The 13,446-nt window shown below is 36.4% G+C and overlaps 2 protein-coding genes across 2 annotated transcripts; both read right to left on the reverse strand.

The window, feature by feature from the left end:
- Nucleotides 1-5,533: 5,533 nt before the first annotated feature.
- Nucleotides 5,534-6,651, reverse strand: LOC111368920. Its single transcript, XM_022990428.1, has 3 exons — nt 6,460-6,651; nt 5,851-6,234; nt 5,534-5,554 (listed from the first exon to the last, which is right to left on the reverse strand). The coding sequence occupies exons 1-3, from the start codon at nt 6,649-6,651 to the stop codon at nt 5,534-5,536; spliced, it is 597 nt and encodes a 198-aa protein (XP_022846196.1).
- A 110-nt stretch (nt 6,652-6,761) lies between these two features.
- On the reverse strand, nt 6,762-7,961 carry LOC111368921. The gene is made up of 5 exons (XM_022990429.1): nt 7,876-7,961; nt 7,323-7,644; nt 7,066-7,233; nt 6,935-7,002; nt 6,762-6,837 (listed from the first exon to the last, which is right to left on the reverse strand). The coding sequence occupies exons 1-5, from the start codon at nt 7,959-7,961 to the stop codon at nt 6,762-6,764; spliced, it is 720 nt and encodes a 239-aa protein (XP_022846197.1).
- Nucleotides 7,962-13,446: the final 5,485 nt, after the last annotated feature.

A 13,446-nucleotide genomic window follows, 5' to 3' on the forward strand; every position in this document is an offset into this window, starting at 1 on the left:
CCACATGTCTCACCATTTTGAAAAAGTCTACGCTGAAAACGGGAACATCAACTTCGGTGGTGGATGGCTTTCGAAAGCGAAGGCTGGTCATTGTGAGGGCTGTGGCCAAGGGTGGCGGAAGGGTGGTGGTGAGAAAGAGAGACAGGAGGCCAAGCAATGGAACAGAAGAAAAGCTCCAGAAGAAGGTCATCCTGGCTCAATGAAATTGTAAATAATGAGAAAAATAAGGGAAAAAACTTGAAGCAACCATTGGAGGTGGAGAAGAGGTTGAAAATTACTGGACAGAGATTAGGGAAATTGTGGGGAAGAGAAAAAACCTCGAACCATTTCCTTATTAAAGAATAGAACAGAGCATCATGCATCAATATAAATATTCTTAAATGAGTACAGTATATTCACAAATAGAAAATTACAAATGTTAAGGAAGTTTTGTCCATTTCATGATTAATAGGAAAATCAAAACGTCTTTTTTGTGACTGAGAAATTTTGTCTTCCCTGGATTTATGACTTGAATCTTTCTCTCAATGAATTGTCTCCCATTTTTCATGAGTATTTATTATTTACTTTGTTCAAAGTAATTTAGCCCCTATTTGATGTTCATTTTTCAATAGGATTTACTATTTACTCTTTCTTCATATTTACATAACTGGATGTCGTTCAAATTTGCCGAATTGGACAATAAACTTCATAAAAATGCTTCCACAATTTATACAAAAGCCATATGATGTTTATATCATGTCTTTAAATGTAAATGTAAATTTCAATTGAGACATTTTGTCAAACACCTTGATAGTATCGTAGAAAATCAAAGGGAAAGGCACCATTTAATTCTGGAGCTAATCCAAAATTTAATGACAATTTTTTTAATGTAAACCAAAAAACTACTAAATTTCAAAGTTCAACCTCAAAAATAAAGTGCATTCAAAATTACCTTCAAATTCACGAGTGTAATTCTTCAAGTTTGAATTTCCTTCTATACTCCCAGAATTTCTCTTTGATGACTTTGATTCATGATATTCATTTACCTACTTTGACCATTGATAAAATCGACCAAATATTGATAAAGATTTGCCAAATTCAAGCTTTTACAGAGCAAAAAAAGCTTTTCGCTCAAAATTTGCCCCAAAATCACCCAATCGTCCCAAGGGAAACTCTCGTTAAAACTACAAAGATGCAACAACATTAAATGGGTGGGTAAGGTTTTCTCTCTACGAGAATACTGGAGTCCAAGTCGGAGTCGGGAATGAAGGTTTCTCGAGAGTTTACTGATGCAAGGTTTCTCCCTTCTAATTTGGGTTTTTGTTGTGGGTGTCAATGTTTTGAACGTAATTAATATGATAATAGTAGTTTAAATCAGTTTTAAGGTATTAATCAAAATTTTTTTTTTTTTAGGGTACTGTACCTAATTATCCCAAAATTAAAAAAAGAGGCCCCTCAGATTTTGGGCCATTGTTTCCACACAAAAAAAGAAAAAAAAGAAAGGGGGCCAGCAATATGAGGCCCCCTTAGATTTTGGGCCTGAGGCGCAGGCCTCATCTGCCTTTAGGCAGGACCGGACCTGAGGATGATCATCATGCAAAGTGATATTAAATGATAAGACGAATAAAGTAAATATTACATAACTCTTTCATAGAAACAACTGTGTGTTTATGAGTTAAAAACCTATCTGGTCACCCAACTAAAACACTTGTTTGCAAATGGTCTGTAAACTTTTTATTTTTACATTATAAGTCATCTAATTTTGTAAATTCATCTCGTTAGTCACTGTATCAGCATCCATTTCATAAAACAAAACAGACCATGTGTACGACAAAAAATACGATTTGATTAAAAATTTACGCTATAGCTAAAGCAAATTAATACATGGCAAACCCTAAAGTAATAAATTTCTAAGTGAAACTCCAACGCGATTAAATCCTAAATTCCAAATTTCACTTCATTTGAACCCTTTCTTCTAGACACAAATGCCCTCATCAACCATCTGTTTAATCTTGCAAGTGTTTTCAAATCATCTTTCCATTGTACACACCATCTGTTTGTTAGTTTATGCTAACAAGACTAAAATAGCAACGTAACAAGATGAATTTTCAAAGTTAAATGACTATTATTGAAAAAGTTAAGTACCATTTGTAAAAATTGTTATCTATTTTGTCTCATTCTTTAGAGGTTGGGCATGAACTTGACTTGATAGAAAATTCTACATAGAAATTAAGAATATTGCAATGAATATTACATGTTAAGGTATTGAATATTCAAACGACTTTTGGCCATTATGGTCCCATCCTCACCTACATGGTAGAGTCCTTTGTGTTTAGCCCTTTTCAATTGTAGAAATTAGATTACTATTATTAATATTATTGTTATTGTTATTACTATTTCATTTAAGTTTCTTTAGCACGTACTTTTAACCCCTCAAATTTATTTATTTTGTCTTATAACAAGAGGTAATTATCAACAATTTCAAACAAAAGAACACTTCGAGCACAAGTCTATTAAAACACAAGATACAAGATACAATTCAAAAACCTATTCCCATTACTTGATATATTGAAAGACCCATCAAGTCCATGTGGTAATGCAACTCGTCTATGGAGGCGGCATAAGGAATTGGTCTCAATCTTGTTGTCCAAAATCAAGAATGGAAGAATAGCCATCAACTCGTTAAGGGAAAAAAAAATAATAATAAATAAGGGAGCATACGGTTCTTTCTTTTAACCCCTCAAATTTACTTCTACCCATATTCATAATATAGTCAATTAAAAAAATAATGTTATTTGCAGTCGCTCACTGTTATAGTCATCTTACGTGGCATATATGTGACAGTTAGTAATTTAATGTATAAGACCCCAAAAAAATAAAAAAATAAAAAATAAAAAAAAACTAACATAGTAATGTATGAAATCACAAACTCGTCTCATAGATTTTCATGTAGGACGACTATCGTAGTGAGCGACTATGAATAGTATTAATCCAATTAAAATACTATAATCAACTTCAAAGTAAAAAATTTCAATGACTTTCAGTACTTGTAATATACATGTTTATTTCGACGTAATAGATTTCTTTTCCATTAATGTATACGATGTAATAAGAACTAGATTATTAATTCCATGGACTTGGACTTCTGAATTTCTGCTTGGTTTAGTTTTTCCACGCATAAATTTGCACCATTTAATTGTCCTGAGCCTGAGGTTTAAAGTTATTTGTTGGCAAGGGAATATTCTCATGTAATGTGGAGTAAAATGATAAATCAAAATGTGTAGATATGAGATTTATATTATTCATCTTATTATTTAATGTCACATTACATGCAAATGATTCTCAGTTAAATAAATAGCATAACTTGAATTTAAAATATATGTTCATGTTTGGCTTAACTTCAAAAATTAACTAAAATTTTTAGAGACTCTTTACGCGTGTGCTTTTTATTTTAAAAAGTCAAATCTTGTAATTAGCAATGCCAAGAAAAACTTGGAAATTGACGTGATAACAAGTTTGATTGATGCATGAACCCCGCATGTATAGAAACTAGCTCAAAAACCATAAAGTCAGATGGTTCAATTGAAAACTAAGACCTAATTGCGATTTTACCGAGTTTTTTAGTTGGCTTTAAAACATTTATCCAAGAACTTGATTCAAGAACCATTTATCCAAGAACTTGATTCAACATAGAATAATGCTATCAAGCAATAATGATATTAGAGCACAAATCTAGATTACCACATTTGATATATTCAATTAAATGAAATATGTGACTTTGTATTTAAATAAATCTATCATTTAATGTCATATCATTACCACTTAAACTAATATTTGACACCAATAGATATGAATAGCATTACTCTCTAGCATATTGTACCCAAAAAGAACAACAACAAATTGATGAACAAAGAACATTTAGAGGTGATGTCGTCTTCTATCTCTTCTCTCAATCTCTTGGTTGGAATGTGATTAGGAGTTGTTTAGTACCTACAATTCATTCTAATTTCATTTGTGCCCATTTAGATTTATTTATTATGCAGCCCTCTTTTTCATAGAACAACCCAACTCACCATCTACTCTACTCGTCTCTCACTCTCACTCTCTACCCCATTTAATCGGCGACATCTCTCTACCGCCATACTCTTCGACGCCATCTTTTGGACTTCCATTGGTTTTTTCCAAGCGGATTTGTTGTATTAAAGCACGGTGGAGCCATCAATTGATTGAGAGGAAGTCTGAATGCTCGAACGAAAAATTTCAGAACATGTCCTAGAAATTGGATCAACTAGCTGGTTAATTGGTTCAATTGATGGTTTACCCACCAAGATTATGGATCTCAATTGGATGTTGTTGGGTAGATTTTCATCATTTAGACTGCATTTAGTCATCAATTGATTTATTGTTTGTTCTCGCAGAAATCATTCGTGGTTGGGAAATTATTTGATTCTGGACATCGACGTGTGGGATCGATTTTGATGAATCAAGACCATGAAATTGGTATCTTGGTGAGGAGAATCAGTTGGCGCTAGTTGAGGACTATGGGTGTCGCTGGAGCAGCAGGAATCTAGATGGAGGCATTGCGTTGCTTATGGTTTTGAAGCCAGTTTTTGGTTTGGTTTGATTTGGTTGTTGCTTGGGCTAATGTTTGTAATGGATTTGTAGAGGTTGAAGAGGAGAGTTTTGGCGTTGGTAATTTACTTGGTTTTTAGGTTGTTAGTGGTTGTGGTAGATCAATGTCCACAGATGGTGATGGTGGCTGTGTGTAAGTCACAATCAATTGAGTTTGTGTGACCAAACATCCTAAATATATGACCTATGAAAGTGTACAGGTTTCATATTCAAGAGATTTGGTTACATGTCATTGGATCAGGTTACAAATCCAAGAGATTTGTTCACTTCTATTGGATCAAGTCATGGTCACATGTATTAGGGAACATGTTAAAGTGCATAGGTTGTAAGTCACAGATACAAGAGAAATGGTCACAAACCAAGAAATTTGTTCATAGGCAATTGGATCAGGTCATAAATCATGTGTCATAGATCTAAGAGATTTGGTCATTGGTCATTGGATCAAGTCAGAGATTATATGTTAAAGTACATAGGTCACATGTCACAAATTCAAAAGATTTAATCACATACTATTGATTTCTCTAACCTCAGTATTCAAACTAGTCACAAATTCAGTTAACTAGATTTTGATGGTGAGAATTGAAATTATTTGCTTTGGTAAGTACTCTATAAATTATATAAATTGATGCTCTTCAACGGTCGCTATGTTTCTGACGCCAGGTAGAATAGCGATTATCCTATAAGCTAGTTGCAACAGACGATTCGCAAGAAAGAAGAAGAAAGAAACGCCAAAAATAGAGAGAATTCTCTGAAAACTTCACTCAATATTATTAATAACCAAGAATGACAAAAATTAACCCACAGGCCGGGTTAAATAGCTACAAAATACGGAATTATCGAAAAATTACCAAAAATAACAAAATCCTAATGATCACACCAAAATAAAATATGAAACAAAAGAAGTAAGTTGTCAAAATTTTGGTCAATCCGGATTCTCTAACGTCTAGAAAAAGGGAAATGAAATATTACCATAAATAGTAAAAAATAACTAAAAATTGAATTTCGAAAAGGAAAATAGAGAATTTTGGGTTCGAAATTAACATCCACCGAGCATAGCTGGGTGGCCACAACGTGCGCGCCAAAGAGCTTTATGGATTGGGGTCATAATAGCGATTCTGATAACCGTAGCCAAAGTTATGGTCAAATTACCAAAAACGTGTCAAAATTACCCCAATTAAGGAAAGATTGCATTTATTTTCCATCTTTGCGCCTATCCGCCATCTCATGGTATCTCAGCACCATCAACAAACTATTTGACAGATCAACGTCACTCGACTCGAATCCTCCTGCATCAGTCGCCTCGGGTTGGAAAGAACTCACCCTCAAGTTCACATTAGCTTTATCAGACTCCACAAAACATAGACTTTGATGTTTCACATTAAAGACATAGGAAGTCTTCAAATGGCTGGGAAGACGCAACCTGTAAGCGTTATCATTGATCTTCTGGAGCACTTCACACGGTCCAATCTTTCGCTCCTTAAGTTTATTATACTCCCCAACTGGAAAATGATCACGTGTTAATACTACCCACACAAGATCACCAACACCAAAGAGTACCTGACGACGATGACTATCTGCCTGAGCCTTGTGCTTGGAATTACTCTCTTGAATGGACAACTTCACCTATTCATGGATACCCCAAAGATGTTCTGCCATCTCATTAGCCTTGTGATTGAAACGCCCCACATGTGGGATAGGAGCTAAGTCAAGTACTCGGGATGGTTTACGACCTGTGGTTCTGTTCTTCGATCGGTTATAGGCAAATTCTACCTGAGGTAATGCCAAATCCCACTATTTCGGTTTAGTCCCTACTAAACTTCTCAAAAGATTTCCCAAACTCTGATTTACCACCTCTGTCTGACCATCTGTTTGGGGATGGTAGTTGCTACTAAAGTTCAACTTCGTCCCTAGTTTGTCCCACAAGCTCCTCCAGAAATGACTCATGAACTTGGAGTCACGGTCAAAAGCGATTGATTGGGGGACACCATGTAGACACACAATTTCCTTGAAATAAATATGGGCAATCCGAGTAGCATCCATTGTCTTCCGTCAAGCCACAAAATGAGCCATCTTTGAAAATTGTCAACCACAACAAGAGTGGAATCCATCGCCCGTTGTGTACGGGGTAAGCCCAATATAAAAATCCATGCTCACATCAAACCAAGAAGCCTCAAGTACAGGTAATGGCGTGTACAGTCCAGCATTAGTAAGAGCTCCTTTGGACTTCTGACATATATAACACCCTTCCACATAATGCACTACGTCATTGCTCAATTTGGGCCAATAATGATTAGAAGAGACCAACGCCAATGTCTTATCTCACCCAAAATGTCCCTCATTATGAAGTTCACTAATGATCTGCTGCCTTAGTGAACAATCTGGAATGCACAACTGCAATCCACGAAACAAATAACCATTATGCAAAATAAAATCATGCCGATGATTATCAATTACCTCCTGAATTATCTTCCCTAAGGAAGGATCTGCAGCATACATATTAGGAAATGCCTCAAAGCCAACAACTCTGGTCCACATGGTGGTGAGGAGTAATGTGCGACGGCTCAATGCATCTGCTACTCGATTCAAATTCCTTGCTTGATGCTTTAGCGTAAATGTAAACTCCTGCAAGTACGCCACCCACTTTGCATGTGCTGACCATTGATGTACATCAAGGCCTCATGATCAGTAACAAGGATGAACTCCCTCTGTACCAGGTAATGATGCCAATGCTTCAAAGTCTGAACTATGGCATAGAACTCCAGATCATAGGTCGAATAAATTTTTTTCGATCCTGACAACTTCTCACTGAAAAATGCTACTGGACGCCCTTCTTGACTCAGAACACCACCAATGCCAACTCCAAACACATCACAATTTACCTCGATCACTATCTCAAAATCTGGGAGTGCCAAGACTGGGGCCTCTATCATCTTCTGCTTAACCAATTGCAAGTTGGCCTTTGCCTCCTCAGTCCACTGAAAATCACGCCTTTTAAGGCACTCTGTGATAGGAGCAATCAGAGTGCTGAAATTTCTGATGAACCGACGGTAGAAGGATGCCAATCCATGGAAACTTCGGACATCGTGCAAACTTTTTGGCTTGGGCTAATTCAAGACTGCCTCAATTTTGGATTGATCTACATAAACACCATCAGTAGACACAACAAAACCCAAAAAAGTTACAGAAGTTGTGAAGAAAAAACACTTATTTTCCATCCTCATTATATAAAAAATAGCATGAAGATGATCAAAATGTGACTCTCACGTCGGACTATAAATAAGTATGTCGTCAAAGTAGACTACCACAAACTTCCCAATGAAAGGTCGTAAAACCTGATGTATAAACGTCATAAAAGTACTGGACGCGTTGGATAGTCCAAAGGGCATGACCATCCACTCATTCAATCCATGCTGTGTCTAAAACACCGTCTTCCACTCATCTCCATGTTTGATTCTGATTTGATGGTATCCGCTTTTAAGGTCAATTTTTTAGAAGACGTTAGAATCGGATAACTGATCTAACATGTCATCTAGACGAGGAATTGGAAACCTGTATTTCACTGTAATCCTGTTAATTGCTCTGCTGTCAACACACATCCGCTACGACCCATCCTTCTTCGGTACTAGTAGAGCAGGAACTGCACATGGACTCATACTCTCACGAATGTATCCCCTCTCCAATAATTCTACAACCTGTCACTGCAACTCTTCAGCTTTCTTGGGACTGAGACGATATGCTGGTCGGTTTGACAGACTCGACCCTGAAATAAGGTCGATCTGATGTTAAATATCCCTCATAGGTGGTAACCTCAGAGGAAGATCATCTGGCATCAAGTCAGAAAACTCCATTAGCAACTGCTGCACTTCTGCTGGTAAATTCGAGTTTTCCTTCACTTCACTATTCTCACGGGGCAGTAGAGCATATATCAGTTTTCCACTCCCAACCTCTACTAAGAATCTAGACATAGAAAGCAGGTTGTTGTTATTAATTACTGGGGCAGTGGTGGTTTCTTCGTCAAAACAATTTTCTTCCCTTCGATGCTAAGGGAATAAGTATTATTCCTTCCATCATGAATAACGCTGAAATCATACTGCCAAGGTCACCCCAACAATACATGACACGCATCCATAGATACCACATCACACCAAGTATTATCAAAATATTTTTTTCCAATCGAAAAAGACACTAGATACTATTTCTCTACGATCTGTCTTCAGCTGCAGTTTCTGGATAGCCTCTTCAGACACCACACTCTCACAACTGCCACTATCAATGATTAACTTGCAAACTTTTTCGGCAACTGTACAGGTTGTGCGAAAAACATTGGTCCTCAACCAATCGTCCCCTGAATCGCCTTTGGGAGTCAACAGACTCTTGTGAATGACTAGAGTCTCCTGTCCATCTCCATACAGCACATCCTCATCTTCACCTTCGTCATATACAGGCTCTCCAACCTCCTTGATATCATCGATCATATCCTCTTCAATCAGAAGATTTTTATTCTTCTGACCAGCCAGCTTCCTGTAATCAGTCGCCCTATGTCCCTATTCACCACATCTGAAGCACTTAATGCTTGAGTTAGGATTGTCCTGCGAGGCCTGATATGTAGGAAGAGATGCTTGAGGTCGAACTGGCTGACTACTTTCAATTCTGACCACTGGCTTCCTATTTTACTGCCTTTCCACGGCAAGTGCACGCTGGTATGCTTCAAACACTGTTCACAATGAATGAAGGCTTAGAACATCCTGCAAGGGCTGCCTTATTCCTCCCACATACCGTGCAACCATCCGTTCTTCTGTTTCAGATAAATCGTTCTGAGCTACCAATTGATAGAACTCCTTCGTATAATCATCAACAGATCTCGTACCTTGCCTCAGTGAATGGAGCCGCTGAAATAAAGACTGAGTATAGCCAAAAGGAAGAAAGTGCACTTTCATCTTTTTCTTCATCTTCTCCCAATCAGCGATCTTAGACGTGCCTTGCCGTTCTCACGAACGCCTCAATTGTTCCCACCATGCTGAAGCTCTTCTCTTAAGTTTGATGGTGACCAATTTTACCTTGACACGATCTAGAACCTCTTTATACTCAGAAATTCGCTCCACTTCAATCAACCAATCAATAAAACCTTCAGCCTGTAACGTACCAGCAAACTTCGACAGATCCACTCTGAAATCGAGGTCTACATGGCGATCCTCCCGTCCACGATGTTCCCAGACTTGAGCATGATTGTGATACGGGTTTTCAAAATTAGTATCGAAATCATGACCCTCTACATCATGATTACTGAACTCCTGTTCCGCCAAACGTTGGGTTAACTTTACGACTTGTCTCTGCAAATCTTCAATCATCACATCCTGAACATTGCGATCACGGTGTGAGACTTCCTCAATCGAAACCTACCCTCGACGACCACGACCACATCCACCAACCATTGTAACTGATGGAAATTTCATCGCAGGAAAATCCTAACGCTCTGATACCAACTGACGCTGGGTAGGATAGCGATTATCCTATAGGCTAGTTGCAACAGACGATTCGCAAGAAAGAAGAAGAAAGAAATGCCAAAACAGATAGAATTCTCTAAAATCTTCACTCAATATTATTAATAATCAAGAATGACGAAAATTAACCCACAAGCCGGGTTAAATAGTTGCAAAATACGGAATTATCGAAAAATAGCAAAAATAGCAAAATTCTAACAATAACACCAAAATAAAATATAAAACAAAAGAAGTAAGTTGCCAAAAATTTGGCTCAATCCGGATTCTCTAACGTCTAGAAAAAGGGAAACGAAATATTATCATAAATAGTAAAAAATAACTAAAAATTAAATTTCGAAAAGGAAAACAGTGAATTTTGGGCTCGAAATTGACGCCCACTGAGCATAGCTGGGTGGCCACGACGTACAGGCTGAAGAGAGCTTTCCGGATTTGGGTCATAATAGCGATTCTGATAACCGTTGCCAAAGTTATAACCAAATTACAAAAAACGTGTCAAAATTACCTCAATTACGGAAAGATTGCATTTATTTTCCATCTTTGCGCCTATCCACCATCTCATGGTATCTCAGCACCATCAACGAACTATCTGACAGATCAACGTCACTCGACTCGGATCCTCTTGCATCAGTTTCTCTCTCTATCTCTATTATCTGAGTTGACGATGCTCATGTTCGCCGTAGAAGAAGTCGTTGGGTGGATACCCGCGACTGGTGCCTGAGGGTGGGCATAGGCGGTGTGGGTAGCTTAATTTAATTTGATAATATTATTATTTAAATTTAAAATAGAATTAACACTTGATTTTTGCATTTTTAACCTTAATGTTTGAAAATTGATTTGGTGCTTTGGTGTATACTTAATACCTAACTTATGGTTTTTTTTTTCCTTTATTTTATATTTAGTTGTATATCAGCCCATTTAATGTTAATTTCATGTGAAATAGGTATTAAAATAATTATTAAAAGTTAAATATTAAAAATACTCTTTTACTTGATATAAAATTGTAAGAGAATATATATTAATACTTGATTTTTTTTAAAAATAATTATATTTTTTATGTTCAATATGGTTCGACCTTCTAACCTCTTTCTTTCTTTCTTTTTTTTTTTAGATCAATATTTGGTCGAATTTTTAAAACATTGAAAATTAGACTATTTGTTTTTAACTTTATATGTAGAGGAGGATTTTAGCTCTGCATATTTGAAAAATGGAATCCACCTCTTATTTGTATCATCATAATAGCATTTAATAAAATTGTAAGTTTCAATGCTCGCTTACTTACATTGGTCATATTGTATATATTAATTGAAAATGACGAAAAAATAATGAATTATTATTGAAAAAGGTCAAATAAATAGCGAAATATAAAGAGTTTGTTGGGGTATAAAAAAAATTTTACTCTTTAAATTTAAAAATGCTATTTATTATGCTCAAATTGCTCTTTTGTTAGGTATTTAGATCCAAGATAGCAAACTAATAAAAAACTGAACCAATCACACAATCAAAAGCAGTAAATAACACAATGAAATTATTCATCCAATTCGACCAAATCTAATTTGGAGGACTCGGAGGTAAAGCCCGTCACTAGGGCAAGAAAACGACCATGAGAGAGTATAATGTTCAAACAACCTAAATTAGATCACGACTTGGTCATAGATCTTGTAATATCTGAGAAATCACCACACTAATATATACACAAACCAAAAATAAATAAATAAATAAACCTCCAACCTCGGTATAGATTTACCGGCCAAATGAAGTGGCCTAAACACTATAACAAGTATTTTTTTCACAGGGTTACAATCACGAAAGGATCTCACTAAAGATTTGGGACAGATTATCGAAAGAGAGAGAGGGTCGGACACATTAAATACTGAAGCCCAGAACGAATGCCAGACATAGACCCCAATCACTCCATATGACAATTTGTTTAGATCCCAGCCATTGATAGAAATGAACTGTCCAGATCCACTCTCAACTAGTTAATTTTGAATATAAAAAGCGACTTTAAAATTAAGAAGGTTTTCAAACATATTTGATTGCTCTTGCATATTTCTTGCATCTTTTAGACTTAACCAGAATTCCTCTCAATTCCAAGGGAGTACTCCAACCTTGTTTTTATACATAAGAAATCTTTCATATAAGATGAGGACATGCCCACTGTTGGGAATTTACTTAAACATGCACAACGAAATTTAACAAATTTCAATTTCCATTCAGGATTCAATTTTGTATTTAGATAAAAACTGTGATAAGAAATATACATTTTCTTGTAATTTGCAAACTCCTTCGCGTTATTCCTTTCCAGCAGCTTGAATCTGCCTCCCACAGCTGTCCAATTGTCCAGCGTCCAATGAAATCCACACAAGAATAATGAAAACCTTATGAACCTCAAACCCTAGCTATGTATATATATAAACCCAAACGGACCCGGTCCGGTCCGGTCCAATATTTAATTAATCCAATTAATTAAACCCGATCCGTTAATTAATTAATTAATCCAATTAATTAATTCGAGAATATAAATAACAAATTCAATTAATTAATTTATCCAACGATTGTTAAATTAACCAATTGGCAATTTGTAATCTTCCAATTCTCTTTTGTGTGCGACCCATTAGGTTCCCGACCACGATGCCTAACGTCGTGAAATATTATTTTGATCTAATCAAAATTGGTAAATTAATACACCCTTTTAATTTATCGTCAATTCACACTTGCCGTCCCTGATTGACATCTAGCAATGTGTCAGGGCAATACATGTGACGAGAAATGTCACGTGGTATGACAAAACCAAATTCGTTCGTTTATCGTGAAACTATTATCCCTTCGTCAATACGATCCGATCAATTACGAGATATGGAATTGTGTCAATCTCGATCATTGATCATATCTTTCACTCCACTATTAAGTCAATATAAATCGAAAACTCCTTTTCGACTTATGAGTACACCTTAGCCAAGGATTTCATCATCGATTTAATTGAATGAAACGCAGATCATAATCTCCTACTATCTAAGAGTGACGAATCCTTTATTGATCAATCACAACCTTCATACGATTCTTGACGTACTCGAACGATGTCGTATTAGCGGCCCCTTTCAGAGCAACATCCAACACCGCCAAAGTATGATTGTCCTCATATAAGGTACCATGAGGACCTCAAGTCAAAGGACCAATTCCACTACCGAATGTTAGAGATTAGCCACTGACACTCAGATAGTTATCCATGTGGAATCTCTTAGCGGGTCTCCAATGTTTTGTTCTATAACAAAACATCCACGTGTTCATTTAAGTGTCACCACACTTTAGCTCGTGAGATCAGCTACTTACTTCA

Source organism: Olea europaea, chromosome 19 (assembly GCF_002742605.1).
Source record: "Olea europaea var. sylvestris chromosome 19, O_europaea_v1, whole genome shotgun sequence".
In the NCBI taxonomy this organism is placed as follows: domain Eukaryota; kingdom Viridiplantae; phylum Streptophyta; class Magnoliopsida; order Lamiales; family Oleaceae; genus Olea; species Olea europaea.